The sequence below is a fragment of the Suncus etruscus genome, chromosome 8, assembly GCF_024139225.1.
Source record: "Suncus etruscus isolate mSunEtr1 chromosome 8, mSunEtr1.pri.cur, whole genome shotgun sequence".
In the NCBI taxonomy this organism is placed as follows: domain Eukaryota; kingdom Metazoa; phylum Chordata; class Mammalia; order Eulipotyphla; family Soricidae; genus Suncus; species Suncus etruscus.
Window position 1 is genome coordinate 731,938 of NC_064855.1, and position 15,681 is coordinate 747,618.

Sequence of the window (15,681 nt, forward strand, 5' to 3'; positions counted from 1 at the left end):
TCTCTCAGATATGGAAGTTAGAGAACAAATATGGAGGATATTCACAGGACTCAAAGAAGGCATAGATCGAGTTGAACAGAACACTAATAAGAATCAAGAGAATGGGGCCGGGTAGGTGGCGCTGGAGGTAAGGTGTCTGCCTTGCAAGCGCTAGCCAAGGAAGGACCGAGGTTCGATCCCCCGGCGTCCCATATGGTCCCCCCAAGCCAGGGGTGATTTCTGAGCACATAGCCAGGAGTAACCCCTGAGCGTCAAACGGGTGTGGCCCAAAAACCAAAAAAAAAAAAAAAAAAAAAAAAAGAATCAAGAGAATATGAAGATAGAAACCAGAAAACTCCAAACTGAAATAAAAGGTCAAATAACAGGTCTGAAAAACTCAATAGATGAATTCAAAAACTCAATGGAAAACCTCTCCAATAGGGAAACAGCAGCTGAGGATAGAATTAGTGAGCTGGAAGATGACATGCATAACAACTCCATACAACAGAAGAGATTAGAAAAAAGCCTTAAAGCAAATAATCAGTCAATGGAACAATTACTCAAAGAATGTGAACAGATGAAAATAGAAGTCTTTGATAAGCTTAACAGAAACAACTTAAGAATCATTGGAGTCCCAGAGACTCAGGAAGAAAATCTCCAGGAAGAATCAACAGTCAAGAACATCATCACAGAGAAACTACCAGAGCTAAAAAAAATACATGCAACCAAATCCTGCAGGTGCAAAGAGCACCAGGTAAAAGAGACCCCAGGAAAAACATCCCAAGACACATCTTAGTCACAATGATGAATCCCACAGATGGAGACAGAATACTGAAAGTAGAAAGATCAAAAAAGGAAGTTACAGTCAAGGGAGCATCCTTGAGATTCACAGAAGACTTGTCACAAGAAACACTCAAGGCCAGAAGGCAGTGGTGGGACATGGTGAAAATGCTGTCACTGTACAATTCCTCCCTCTTCTTTATAGCTTACCTGACCATTCTTTATATCCACTGAAGTTTAGCTAAAACCCCACTCACAAACGTTTCTTTTACGAACTCCTCTGAAAACTCCATTTTTCCCACAGAGCGTGGAGGTTTCATGTAACATTCCTTATAATAATTATTACTTTGGTTTTGGGGAAATGCCTGATAATGCACAGAGCTTGCTCCTAACTCTGCACTCAGGAATTACTCCGTTAGTGCTCAAGGACCTTATGGGATGTTGGAATGAACCTGGGTTGGCTCTGTGCAAAGCTAACAGGTTCTCCATGCTGTACCATCACTCTGACCTTGTGATGTCCTTATTATCACTGTATAAAGCACCAAGTCTCTAACAGCTTTCTTCTCTGGCATCTTCCTGATTGCTTATATCTTGTACCCATTGCATTCCCTAGCCTTAGACACTCTTTGTATCAGTTTACCCTCCATCTGTAATATTGGAGATTAAGGATCCTGAAAAGTTTTGTTCAAATAGTGCCTATACTTGATGGTTCTCCTTGATTTTCCAGAAAAAAATAAATTGCTTCCCTGGCTGTAATCCCATATTTGGACACATTTCTGTTGGTCACACAACTTCACAACTATTTTTGCCATGTCACTTGCTTTTGACCATGAGATGATTGACATCTGGGCTGGATCCTGGTTTCCAGGAAATTAAAGAATCTCATTTTCATAACTCGTTGACATACTACTGGCTGCATCTTTCATGAGAGGTGGTAGATTTGTGATCCTCTAGCAATTTGAAAACTATGACTACATGTAGGTGTGCAGTTAAAATATTTACCAAGTCCAAGGAAATGACTCAATGAGCTGAAGCATGTGAATTGTGTGCAAGAGTTCCAGATTCGCTACCTAGCTCCATATAGTTACTTCAGCGCCAATGAATGTGGCACAAAAAGAAAACAAAAAAAATCTTACAAATTGTGGCAGATGGGATTAAAAGGGAAGAACACATGAGCTGAAGAGATAGCACAGTAGGTAGGGCATTTGCCTTGCAGGTGGCTAACCTGGGTTCGATCCTTGCATCCCATATGGTTCCCTGAGCCTTCGAGGAGCAATTTCTGAGCACAGAGCCAGGAGTAATCCCGGAGCATTTCTGGGTGTGTCTCAAAAAAAAAAAAAAAGACTTTTCAAGCCTAGGGCCCAGAATAGTAGGGTACTTGCCTTGCATATAGCCAACCCAGGTTTGTTCCCAGGCATCTCATATGGCCCTAAAAATTCACCAGAAGTAACCCCTGACCACCACCAGGTGTGGACCTGGCCCCAAAACCAAAAAAACAAAAAAAAAAAAAAGGTTGGGAAGATAGAGCACAGACCTTGCATATAAAAAGCCCAGGTTAGGGCTGGGAAGGTGGCGCTAGAGGTAAGGTGTCTGCCTTGCAAGCACTAGCGTAGGACGGACCGTGGTTCGATCCCCTGGCGTCCCATATGGTCCCCCCAAGCCAGGAGAGATTTCTGAACTCATACTCATAGCCAGGAGTAACCCCTGAGCGTCAAATGGGTATGGGCCAAAAACAAAAACAAAAGCCTGGGGTTTAATCAGGTGTAAACCAGTGTGGCTCTGGTGACTCCTGCCCTACACTATGGAGTGGTTCCCACAACAACAACAAAAGTTCAAGCATAGACTTAGCCAGTTGTAAAACATTTAGAATTTACTGTGCCACTCTCTTGCTAACTCTTTACCCTCCTACTTTCAATTTCTTGATACCTTCCTGCTTTCTCGGCCAGACTGTAGGGTTCTGGGGAGTATATTTAAGGTGGTAAGTGGTAAGAGAGATGATAGAATGGTGTTTTGGGGATGAGAGTACCTAAAGGCAGATGGAGTGAAATGGCAAGATCTTATACTAGGGATCTAGTATAAGTATAGGCAGGCAGGGTGAAAAAAAAGCAGATGCCTCCTCCTAACCGCTTGGCTGGCAGATCAAACTTGTTACCTGAGTTGGGCTCCCCAGGTTGAAGGAGAAGGAAGTTGAAGAGGAGGGTGAGGAAGAAAAATCTTCCAGGCAGAGGAATTCTCCAGGAGGAGTCCAGGGAGTGTGGAAGGTCCATCTCTTCACAGTGCTCACCTGGCGGGGAAACAGAGAGATGTTGGAATGACGTAGGGAGGCTAGAACACAGTCATCAGTACTGAGCTATGTAGTGCTATGATTGTTATTGGTCTATTTATATACTTGATATTTTTGGAGGTTTTTTTTTTTGGGGGGGGTCCACACCCAGCAGTGTCCAGGACTTATTCTTTTCTCTATGCCCAAGGATCACTCCTGGCAGGCTTGGAGGAATAGATAGGATGCCAGGGATCAAAGTTGAGTTGGCTGTGTGCAAGGCAGATGCCCTACCTGCTGTCCTGTTGCTCCATTCTACTTGGCTTTTTAAAGTTTTTTCAATATAGAGCCTTATTTCTTCTTCTTTTTTTTTTTTTTTTTTTTTTTTTTGGTTTTTGGGCTACACCCGGTGTTGCTCAGGAGTTACTCCTGGCTGTCTGCTCAGAAATAGCTCCTGGCAGGCACAGGGGACCATATGGGACACCGGGATTCAAACCAACCACCTTAGGTCCTGAATCGGCTGCTTGCAAGGCAAATACCGCTGTGCTATCTCTCGGGCCCAGAGCCTTATTTCTTTTTTTTTTTTTTTTTTTTTTGTGGTTTTTGGGTCACACCCGGCAGTGCTCAGGGTTACTCCTGGCTCCATGCTCAGAAATTGCTCCTGGCAGGCACGGGGGACCATATGGGACGCTGGGATTCGAACCGATGACCTCTTGCATGAAAGGCAAACGCCTTACCTCCATGCTATCTCTCCAGCCCCAGAGCCTTATTTCTTTAAAGCCCATCTCCATGTGACAACTGTGCTAATTTTGTAAATGTCACTACTAATGTGGCTGTTGCCAGGACTCAGAGAGCTGTGAGGATCAAGAGTCCCAGAGGAAGTGCCTTCTGCATTCGGTATTGTTTGCATCCTAGAATAGAGCCATGTATTGTTTGGGGGCCCAGCAAAGACCTGGCAACCTTTCCCCACAAAGGGAAATCTATAAGGGCTTTCAGATGCACTTCCATTCTGCCTGCCCACCTGCTTTCACTTCCCTTTGGCCTGGACCATCAGGTGCATAAAAAGGGGGGAACAAGGAGTTTTTCTCTTTCAGAAGTGGAATGAATGCCTGGCAGCTGCCTGCCAACTTCAATCAAAAGAGAACTGTTCTTACAAGCTGTGGTCTCAGGTGAACTCCCCAGATGTTGCCATGCTTCTGGGTAATCAATAAAGACCAATCTTTGTTGACCACTGGGATTCTTTTGAAGCAGCGGTGGGGTGCTAGACAGGCTCCATAGCTGGAGTTGGGGGCACTTTACAGTGAAGATACATGTTGGGCAAGGGATGCTTTGTCTTCTTGGGGTCAGAGAGTGGATTCCAGACACTAGAATTAAAGGAGGATCTGTGGATCTTGGTTGTGACACAGCCATGTGATTTCTGTAACTGAAGCTAACAGTTAGGGGAAGAAGTGGTCAGTGTGTAATTGCACTAATAAAAGCATACATTGAGCACTTGTTATCTACCAAACCCTTAGCTATATTAGATTGTTATTTTTCTTATTACTAATAGAAATTGAGACATAAGGAGACTAAATAACTTGTTTTCCTTTCTTGTTGGAGAGAGTGAAGTGGAAAGACACACCACCTGTGTGTCTTGTTAGGATCAAGTCTCTCCTCACTCCTGTTCCTTTACACCTCAACTCCTCTTAAGTTGGTCTGGCTGTGAACTTAGTGTCCTTATCTGCAAGCCTCTCATAGGAACTAAAGATTTGACCTGAGCCCTGGATGTCAGTTGGAAAGCCAATTTACCATAATTATCTACCTATCAACCAACCAACCTATCACCTATCTACTTATCCAACAACCAACTTACCTACTTATCTATCTACCAAGTCAATTAACCAACAAATCAACTGATCAACACTGATTGGCCTACCTACTAACCAGCCAATGAATAAAAATATAGAAACCTCACTGCTGACCAAACAATTCAGAACACAATCAAACACAATCAAACAAAAGTATCCCTCAAAATTGACAATAGCATCTTCTCATAGAAGGTGTCTATCAGGGTAGCACCCAGGGTAGGTGCTTCACTCCCAATGTGCAAGTACATGACCTTGAAGACCTTCAAGGAGGAAAGTGGTCCCGGGCGGCTGCCGAAGATGGCGGAGGGGCAGGTGCTGGTGCTTAATTCTGGGACCATCTGCTGGGCCTCTTGGCCGCCGTTGTGGCCAAACAAGTGCTACTGGGCCAAAAGGTGGTGGTTGTGCGCTGTGAGGGCATCAGTAATTTTGGCCATTTCTACAGAAATAAATTGAAGTAACTGCTTTCCTTTAGAAGCAAATGAAACCAACCCTTCCCGGGGTCCCTACCACTTCCCAACTGGAGCTGCATCTTTTGGTGGACTGTGTGAGGCATGCTCCTACACAAGACCATGTGGGGACAAGTCGCCTTGGATCGCCTTGCAGGGGTCCTCAAACTTTTCAAACAGGGGGCCAGTTCACTGTCCCTCAGACCACTGGAGGGTCTGACTCTAGTAAAAACAAAACTTATGAACGAATTCTTATGCACACTGCATATATCTTATTTTGCAATGAAGAAACAAAACAGATACAAATACAATATGTGGCCCACGGGCCATAGTTTGAGGACCACTGCAAGTGTTCGATGGGATCAGCGCCCTATGACAAGAAAAAGCGCATGGTGGTCCCTGCTACACTCAAGGTGCTCCTGAAGCCCAGCGAAAGTTTGCCTGACCCATGAAATTGGCTGGAAGTACCAGGCTGTGACAATCACCCTGGAGGAAAATGAGGAAGGAGAAGCCCAAGATGCACTACCGCAAGTAAAAGCAGCTCCTGAGGCTATGGAAAAGGCAAAAAAAGAACGTGGAAAACAAAATCAGCACATTCACAGAGGTCCTCAAGACCCATGAACTCCTGGTCTGAGCCCAATAAACGTGACTATTCATTCAAAAAAAAAAGGAGGGAAGTGATGGTGATTCATATAAGGGATTTAAAGGAGTTTAGTCCTTCTTTCTGCCCTTTTGGGCACTTTACTGAAGTTTGCCCTTTGTATCTTCACAGTGCATGGCTAGGGTCTCCTATCCTTTCTGAAGTACAGCTCCCATAAATACTTTTACACTTTCTGTTTAGCTAGTCACACCAGTGTAAATAGATTTTAGATTCTGTTAATGGTGGGAAAATAGAATAGATATGCTGGAGATTGAGAGAGGTGGAGGACACAGTGTGAGGAAGGATCACTGGACATGGGGCTTGGAGACAACTGAAAAGAGTTGAACATGGCTCTGCTCTAACCTTTATCCAGTGGATAGCCCTGATGAAAACCACTCTCATTCCTCTCTGGGGAAAGTCTCTCCTGAAGCCCAAGGGGAGTAACCAGCATTGTACACACACTAATACTTAAAAAAGCACCACCCAGGGTCGACCCCTTTTTGCTTCCTTCATTTCCTCCCTGACTCGATTTCATTCCTCTTAGTTTTTTCTTCCTGACTCTTCAGTCCCTAAATGATACCTGTTATTCTCTGTGATTTCAAGTCCTAAAGCTTTACTTACTTATTTTTTTAATTTGGGGCCAAACTCAATGGTGCTCAGGGGTTAGTCCTTGCTCTGTACTTAAGATTCACTCTTGGTGGGCCCAGGGAACCATATAAGATGCTGGGGACCGAACCCAAGTCAGCTGCATGCTATTCCCCTACCCTTTGTACTACCACTCTGACCTGCAGTCCCACAGTGGTAGAGAATGTTATGGAGAACTAGTCTTGGCTTTATTTTTAGCCTTAGGATTTAGTCTGTCAAACCAGGTTATACTTTGCCCTTCTCCTGTGCCCCACATCTTAAGTCATATCCTAGGGATCATGCTATTGCACACACCCCCATCATCCACACCATTAGCACTCACAGCCACTAGGCACTCCCCACAAACTCTCAAGGAATACTCACAGATTTTCTATTATTCGACATCAAGAGATGCACAAGAGGATCTCCACTTCTGATGTCTAAGGGAGATAAACTATACAATGTGGACATCCAGAGAGAATTGAGATAACTTGAGAGAGGAAAGGAATAGATGGAAAATCATCTTACTTTCTCAGGTGAACCAGCCAGAAAGAACTGCACCCTTTGGTCCAGCTGCAAACATCCTGTTCTGTAGTCAGTCTCATTTGCTAAGGTGAAACAAGGCTCATTCCACAGCCTCCCACCAATAGTTTCTTGTTTTTGTTCCTGCAAGGTGAGAAGATACCACATACCTGGCAGGCAGCGTCAAAGGGTTGGTTCCCTAGATGGCAGTCCTGGCGATCTCAGCGCCCTGAGATGGTTGTGGGACAGTGTCCTGGTGTCGGATGCTAAGATTCTCTGGACTGAGACTGACTACTAAATTGAGGGTCCAGCTGACTTGTGACAGATTATTCACTTACTGTCTACCTTGAGTTGAGTATTGCTGGCATTCAATCTTTGCTATAAATATCAAGATGGATAGAACAAAACGAGGAAGTCTCTGTCACATCCTGTTCTAGTGAGAAAATTGAGCATTGAATTTCCATGGAAAAATGTCCCTCCAAGGTTATTAGAAGTGGGGGAAAGGTAGCTGTGGACTTGGTAGAGACTATGTGCTGCAGAATGTGAGAGCAGAGACAACCTGCTTCAATTGGCTGCCTAAGACTTTGGGGCTACACAGGAACAGGAAGGCCAAGATAACGTCTCTCCCTTCAATAATCTACACTCCCCAGCCCCAACGCACCCTCTATGACAGGCAATTTTCTTCTCTGTTTTCATTCCCTCCCTCTTTTTTTTTTTTTTTCTGGCCACTGTTCCATCTCATTGGGCCCCAGGAAGGCAGGCTCATGTGAACTATGACTGAACCAAGAAACATGCTACACCTTAAATGATTCTTCCACTTTTTTTTTGTGTAAATTTATTTATTTTTTATTTAAACACCTTGATTACATACATGATTGTGTTTGGGTTTCAGTCATAAAAGGAACACCACCCATCACCAGTGCAACATTCCCATCACCCAAGTCCCAAATCTCCCTCCTCCCCACCCAACCCCCGCCTGTACCCTAAACAGGCTCTACATTTCCCTCATACATTCTCAATATTAGGACAGTTCAAAATGTAGTTATTTCTCTAACTAAACTCATCACTCTTTGTGGTGAGCTTCCTGAGGTGAGCTGGAACTTCCAGCTCTTTTCTCTTTTGTGTCTGAAATTTATTATTGCAAGAATGTCTTTCATTTTTCTTAAAACCCATAGATGAGTGAGACCATTCTGCGTTTTTCTCTCTCTCTCTGACTTATTTCACTCAGCATAATAGATTCTGTGTACATCCATGTATAGGAAAATTTCATGATTTCATCCCTCCTGACAGCTGCATAATATTCCATTGTGTATATGTACCACAGTTTCTTTAGCCATTCGTCTGACAGAAATTTACAAGAAAAAAAACATCTAATCCCATCAAAAAATGGGGAGAAGAAATGAACAGACACTTTGACAAAGAAGAAATACAAATGGCCAAAAGACACATGAAGAAATGCTCCACATCACTAATCATCAGAGAGATGCAAATCAAAACAACAATGAGATACCACCTCACACCACAGAGAATGGCACACATCACAAAGAATGAGAACAAACAGTGCTGGCGGGGATGTGGAGAGAAAGGAACCCTTATCCACTGCTGGTGGGAATGCCGTCTAGTTCAACCTTTATGGAAAGCAATATGGAGATTCCTCCAAAAACTGGAAATCGAGCTCCCATATGATCCAGCTATACCCTCCCTCTTTTTTCTTGGAATTTTAGGCATCCTGAATGAGTATCATGCATATCACTTACCTCCATTCAGCATCCAGTTCTTGTCCACAGTGATCTTTTCTATCATTGTCAAAATGACCCATTTTTTGCCCTAACTTCACTCCTCTCTCCCTTTATTTTTGTGGCAAGCTTTCTACCATGGACTAGTCCTCCTGGTCTTATTTCCATTATCTTTGGGTATTATTCTCATACTATGATTTTTAATTAATTTATTTAAACACTGTAGCCACATGCTTGTTAATAAAGTTGTTTTATTTTTCACAATTACAAAATTGTTCAATGTTTTGTTTCAGTAATGCAATGTACAACACCATTCACCAGTGTACATTTCCTGACAACAATGTCTCTAGTTTCCCTCCTGCCTTCCCCCTGCCCTCTCCCCTGCCTGCCTCTGGGACAGAAATTTTCTTTCTCTCTCTTTCTCTCTCCCCCCCCCCCCACTGTTTTTCCTTTTAGACATTGTAGTTACAATGTGAAGGGATAACTTGCATATCATTTTATCTCCTTTTAGCATTAGTTCTTGTTCAGAGTGATGATTTGCATCTACCATTGTCATAGTGGTCCTTCTCGGCCCTAACTGCACCCCCCCTCCCCACTATTGTGACAAGCTTCCTTCATGAACTGGTCCTCCTGGTCCTCACCTCTATCACTCCTGGATATTATCACAACACAATCTTTTACAAATTAATTGCTTTGGGGCCGGAGAGATAGCATGGAGGTAGGGTGTTTGCCTTGCATGCAGAAGGACGGTCGTTCGAATCCTGGCATCCCATATGGTCCCCTGAGCCTGCCAGGAGCGATTTCTGAGTGTAGAGCAAGGAGTAAACCCTGAGCGCTGCAGGGTGTGACCAAAAGCCAAAAAAATTTTTGCTTTATTTAAGAACCATGATTACAAAATTGTGTCATTGTTGCATTTCATTCAAAGAACGTACACCACCCTTCACCAGCGACCACTCCGGTCACCATGTCTCCTGTTTCCCTCCCACCCATCCCCACCCCTGACCCCTGCTTGTATCTAGGGCAGGCAATTTTCTTTCTCTCACTGTATTTCTTTTTCTTTCCTTTTGGACTCTGTGGGCAGCACTGTGGTTAATGGAGGGGTACCTTGCACGTCACTTTCTTTCTCCCCTTTCAGAGCCAAGTCCTTGTCCAGAGTGATCAGTTCCAACTATCATCGTCATAGTAGACCCTTCTGTATTCTACCTGCACTCACCTCTCTTTGTGAAAAGCTTTCTACCCTGGGATGGACCTCTTACCTTTATCTCTGTTGTCTATGGATATTATTACTGTACTATCTCTTATTTTTATTATATCGCACAAATGAGAGATTCTTCTATGTTCATTCCTTTCCCTCTGGCTCATTTCACTCAGCCTAATAATCTCCATGTCCATTTATGTATAAGCAAATTTCATGACTTCATTTTTCCTAAGGGCTGCATAGTAGTCTGTGGTGTATATGTACCACAGTTTCTTTAGCCACTTACCTGTTGGCAGGCACCTGGGTTGTTTCCAGATGCTGGCTATTGTAAATAGTGCTGCACTGAACATAGGAGTGCAGAGGGCATTCATATATTGTGTCTTTGTGATCCTGGGGTATATTTCTAGGAGTGGTATAGATGGATCATATGGAAGCTCAATTTATAACCTTTTGAGGATTGTCCATATGGTTTTTCAAAAAGCCTAGACCAGTCTGCATTCCTACCAGCAATGAATGAGAGTCCCATTCTCCCCACATCTACACCATCTTTCTTTTTTCTGTGATGTGTATCAGTTTCGGTGGTGTGAGATGGTATCTCATTATTGTTTTCATTTGCATCTCCCTGATGATTAGAGCATTTTTTTCATGTGCCTTTTGGTCATCTGTATTTCTTTTTTGAGGAAATGTCTATTCATTTCTTATCATTTTTTGATCGGTTTAGATGTTCTTTTTCTTGTAAAACTCAATCATGCCTTGTATATTTTATACAATATATTTTTGTTGTTGTTGTTGTTGTTTTTTGGGTCACACCGGGCAGCGCTCAGGGCTTACTCCTGGCTCTACGCTCAGAAATCACTCCTGGCAGGCTTGGGGGACCATATGGGACGCCGGGATTCAAACCGATGACCTTCTGCATGAAAGGCAAATGCTTTACCTCCATGCTATCTCTCCAGCCCCGTATATTTTATATATTAACCCCTTATCTTCGTATCAACCATGGATAGTATCTGTATCCTAGGAACTATTTCCTTTAAGTGCAGAAGTGTCTCAGTTTAATGTAGTCCCATTTGTTTATTTTTGCTTCCACTGCCTTTACTAGTGTTTCATCCTTAAAGTGCTTTTTGACTTAATGTCATGAAGGGTTTCTGAGGCACAATTGTGAATTAAGGTTTCAGGTCTGATATTGAGGTCTTTTTTTTTTTATGGATATGGATGAATATTTTTTTCCTGTTCTGTGGGGCAGTCTTTATATTCTTTTTGGTTTAATGTAGTCCTGTTTGTTTGTCTTTGCTTCCACTTGCTTGGCCAGTCGTGTTTCCTCCTTAAGGATGCCTTTAGCTTCAATGTCATGAAGTGTTCTGCATAAGTTTTCTTCTATATACCTTATGGTTTCATGTCTAATATCAAAGTCTTTACTCCATTTTTCTTTGGCCTTTGTGTATGACATTAAAGAGAGGTCTGAGTTCACTCTTTTGCATGTAGCTGACCAAATTTCCCAGCACCACTGTTGCAGAGGCTTTCCTTGCTTCACTTCATTTTTCTTGTTCTTTTATCAAAGATTAATTGGTCATATACTGTAGGGTCAGTCTCGGGAGTTTCAAGTATATTCCGTTGACCTGAGGGTCTGCTTTTATTTCAATATTGTGCTTTATATGATAGCTTTATATGATAGTTTGAAGTTAGGGAAAGTGATGCCTCCCTTCTCCCCACTCCCCTCCAAGAATTGTTTTATCTATTTGTGGAGATTTAATGTTCCATATAAAATAGGGGCATTTGATCTATTTATTGGAATGTGTTTTGAATATTTTTATAAGGACTCCATTATCTGTACAATGCTTTGGAAAGTATTGCCATTTTAATGATGTTAATCCTCCTGGTATGTGTTTCCATTTCGTATGTCATCTTTCATTTCTTGAAGCAGTGTTTGTTTTCTTTGTAAAAGTCTTTCACCTATTTAGTTAAGTTGACTCCAAGGTACCAGATTTTCTGAGGCACAATTGTGAATGGAATTGTTTGTAATCTCTCTTTTTTTTTTTCTTTTTTAGTTTTTGGGTCACACCAGGTAGTGCTTAGGGTTACTCCTGGCTCTACTCTCAGAAATCATTCCCGACAGGCTCAGGGGACCATATGGAATGCCGAGATTTGAACCACCATTCTTCTGCATGCAAGGCAAATGCTTTACCTCCATGCTATCTCTCCGGCCCCATTAATCTCTTTTTCTCTTTCATTATTTGTATATAGAAAAATCAATGGATTTATTAATTTTTTATTTTTGTTGGGGAGGTAAGGCATTTGCCTTGCATGCCGAGGGACAGTGGTTCAAATCCCGGCATCCCATATGGTTCCCCAGGCCTGCCAGGAGCGATTTCTGAACTTAGAGCCAGGAGTAACCCCTGAGAGTTGCTGGGTGTGACCCAAAAAAACAAAACAAAACAAAACAAAACAAAAAGATTGTCATGATAGTTGTTAGCGTATATCCCTAGGAGTGGTATAGCTGGATTAGAAGCTCAATTTCGAGATTTTTTTGTTTTGTTTTGTTTTGTTTTGTTTTGTTTTGAGGAATCTCCAAATTGTTTTCCATAAAGAATGGACTAGATGGCATCTCCACCAGCACTAATTGTTCTTGTTCTTTGTGATGTGTGCCAGTCTCTGTGGTTTGAGATGGTACCTCGTTATTTTTTGTTTTGTTTTGTTTTGTTTTGTTTTGTTTTTGGGCCACACCCGATGACACTCAGGGGTTACTCCTGGCTATGCGCTCAGAAGTTGCTCCTGGCTTGGGGGACCATATGGGACACCGGGGGATCGAACCGCAGTCCGTCCAAGGCTAGCGCAGGCAAGGCAGGCACCTTACCTCTAGCACCACCGCCCGGCCCCATACCTCGTTATTTTTATTTGCATCTCCCTGCTGATTAGTGATGTGGAGCATTTTTTCATGTGCCTTTTAACCATTTGTATTTCTTCTTTGAGAAATTGTCTATTCATTTCTTCTCCCCATTTTTTTTTGTGGTTTTTGGGTCACACCCGGCAGTGCTCAGGGATTATTCCTGTCTCCAGGCTCAGAAATTGCTCCTGGCAGGCACGGGGGACCATATGGGGTGCCGGGATTCGAACCAATGACCTCCTGCATGAAAGGCAAACGCCTTACCTCCATGCTATCTCTCCGGCCCCATACTATTCTCCCCATTTTTTATGGAGTTAGATGTCTTTTTCTTGTTAAGATTTGTCAGTACCTTGTATATTTTGGATATTAGCTCCTTATCTAATGGGTATTGGGTAAATAGTTTTTTCTAATCTGTGGGTTTTTTGTATCCTAGGCACTATTTCCTTTGAGGTGCAGAAGCTCCTCAGCTTAATATAGTCCCATCTGTTTATCTCTGCTTACATTTTTTTGGAGAGAACTGTTTTCTGCTTGAAGATGTCTTTAGTCTCAATGTCATGGAGTGTTTTACCTACATGTTGTTCTATATACCTTATGGTTTCAGGCCTGATATCAAGGTCTTTAATCCAGTTGGATTTGACCTTTGTGCCTGGTGTTAGATGGGGGTCTGAGTTCTCTTTCTTGCAAGTGGCTAACCAGTGCCAACACCACTTGTTGAAGAGGCTTTCCTTGCTCCATTTTGGATTTCTTGCCTCTTTATTAAAGATTAGTTGGTTGTATGCTTGGAACACTTCACGAATTTGCGTGTCATCCTTGCGCAGGGGCCATGCTAATCTTCTCTGTATCGTTCCAATTTTAGTATATGTGCTGCCGAAGCGAGCACAGTTGGTTGTATGCTTGAACATTCTCTGAATACTGAAGTCTATTCCACTGATCTGAGTACCTGTTTTTATTCCAATACCATGCTGTTTTAATAACTATTGTTTTGGTTTTTTTGGGAGGGGTCACACTTGGTGGTGCTCAGGAGTTATAACTGGCTCTGTGCTCAGAAATCACTCCTAGCAGACACAGGGGACCATATGAGATGCTGGGATTCAAACCACTGTTTGCAGATGACATGATACTATACTTAGAAAACCCTAAAAACTCTGCCAAAAAGCTTCTAGAAACAATAGATTCATAAAGCAAAGTGGCAGTCTACAAAATTAACATGCAAAAGTCAATGGCCTTCTTATACACTAATAATGATAGAGAAGAAATGGACATTAAAAAGCCCATTCACATTAGTGTCACATAAACTCAAATATCTTGAAGTCAACTTAACCAAAGAGTTAAAGGACCTATACAAAGAAAACTACAAATGCCAGCTTCAAGAAATAAAAGAGGACACAAGGAAATTGAGATACCTATCCTGCTAATAGATTGGCAGGAATAATATCATTAAAATGGCAATACTCCCTAAAGCATTATACAAATTTAATGCAATTCCACTAAAGATACCAATGACATTCTTCAAAAAAGTGAATCAAACACTCCTAAAATTCATTTGAAACAACAAGCACCACAAATAGCTAAAGCTATCCTTGGGAAAAGGAATATGGGAGGTATTACTTTACCCAATTTTAAATTGTATTAAAAATCAATAGTTATTGGGACCGGAGAGATAGTACAGCAATAAGGCGTTTGCCTTGCAAGCAGCTCATCCAGGATGAATGGTTAAGGGTTTTCTAAGTATAGTATCATGTCATCTGCAAACAGTGAGAGCTTGACTTCTTCCTTTCCTATCTGGATGCTCTTGATATCTTTTTCTTGCCTTTTTGTTGATATGGTGTATTATGTTGATTGATTTATGATTGTTAAACCATCCTTGCATTTCTGGGATGAAGCCTACTTGGTTGTGGTGAATGACCTTCTTGATGAGGCTTTGGGTTTTATTTACCAGGATTTTGTTGCAGATCATTGCCTTTGTGCTCATCAGGAATATTGGTCTGTAATTTTCTTTTCTTGGCAGCATCTCTGTCTGGTTTTGGTATCAAGGTGATGTTAGCTATTGGCACTGTTCCTGTTTCTTCCATTTTTATGAAAGAGCCCGTAAAGGATTCGTAGTAGTTCCTCTTAACAGGTTTGAAAGAATTCATTAGTGAACCCATCTGAGCTTAGGCTTTTGTTTTGGGGAAGACTTTTGATTACCATTTTAATTTCCTCAATAGTGATGGGGCTGTTTAGATATGCTACCTCATCCTTATTCAACCATGGAAGATTATAAGAGTTCAAGAATGTGTCCATTTCTTCCAGGTTCTCATATTTCAGGGCATAGAGTTTCTCAAAGTAGTCTCTGATTACCCTTCGAATCTCTGCAATATCTGTAGTGATCTCCTCCCCTTTTCATTTCTAATCGGTTTATCAAGTTCCTCTCTCTTCTTCTTCTTCTTCTTCTTCTTCTTCTTCTTCTTCTTCTTCTTCTTCTTCTTCTTCTTCTTCTTCTTCTTCTTCTTCTTCTTCTTCTTCTTTTTTTTTGGGGGGTTTTTGGGCCAGACCCATTTGATGCTCAGGGGTTACTCCTAGCTATGCACTCAGAAATCTCTCCTGGCTTGGGGGAACATATGGAACGCCGGGGGATCGAACCATGGTCCGTCCTATGCTAGCACTTGCAAGGCAGACACCTTACCTCTAGCGCCACCTCTCCGGCCCCCTCTCTCTCCATTTCTTTGTCAGTTTTGCCAGTGGTTTATCAATCTTGTTTATTTTTTTCAAAGAATAAAACTTTAATT

General features: G+C 42.2%; 1 protein-coding gene, 1 non-coding gene and 1 pseudogene across 2 annotated transcripts in view; 1 reads left to right on the forward strand and 2 right to left on the reverse strand.

Annotated features, from left to right (window-relative positions):
• Window positions 1–3,026, reverse strand: part of BTNL9 (butyrophilin like 9) — a 20,970-nt gene extending 17,944 nt beyond the window's left edge. Inside the window, exon 1 of the mRNA XM_049778977.1 lies at window positions 2,905–3,026. Coding sequence (XP_049634934.1) covers window positions 2,905–3,026 — 122 coding nt within the window. The remainder of the gene's footprint in view (window positions 1–2,904) is intronic.
• A 2,137-nt stretch (window positions 3,027–5,163) lies between these two features.
• Window positions 5,164–5,946, forward strand: LOC126015535 (60S ribosomal protein L13a-like; annotated as a pseudogene).
• Window positions 5,947–13,686: 7,740 nt separating this feature from the next.
• LOC126016944 (U6 spliceosomal RNA) lies at window positions 13,687–13,793 on the reverse strand. The gene has a single exon (XR_007498626.1). It is a non-coding gene; the product is annotated as a U6 spliceosomal RNA (small nuclear RNA).
• Between the last annotated feature and the right edge of the window lie 1,888 nt (window positions 13,794–15,681).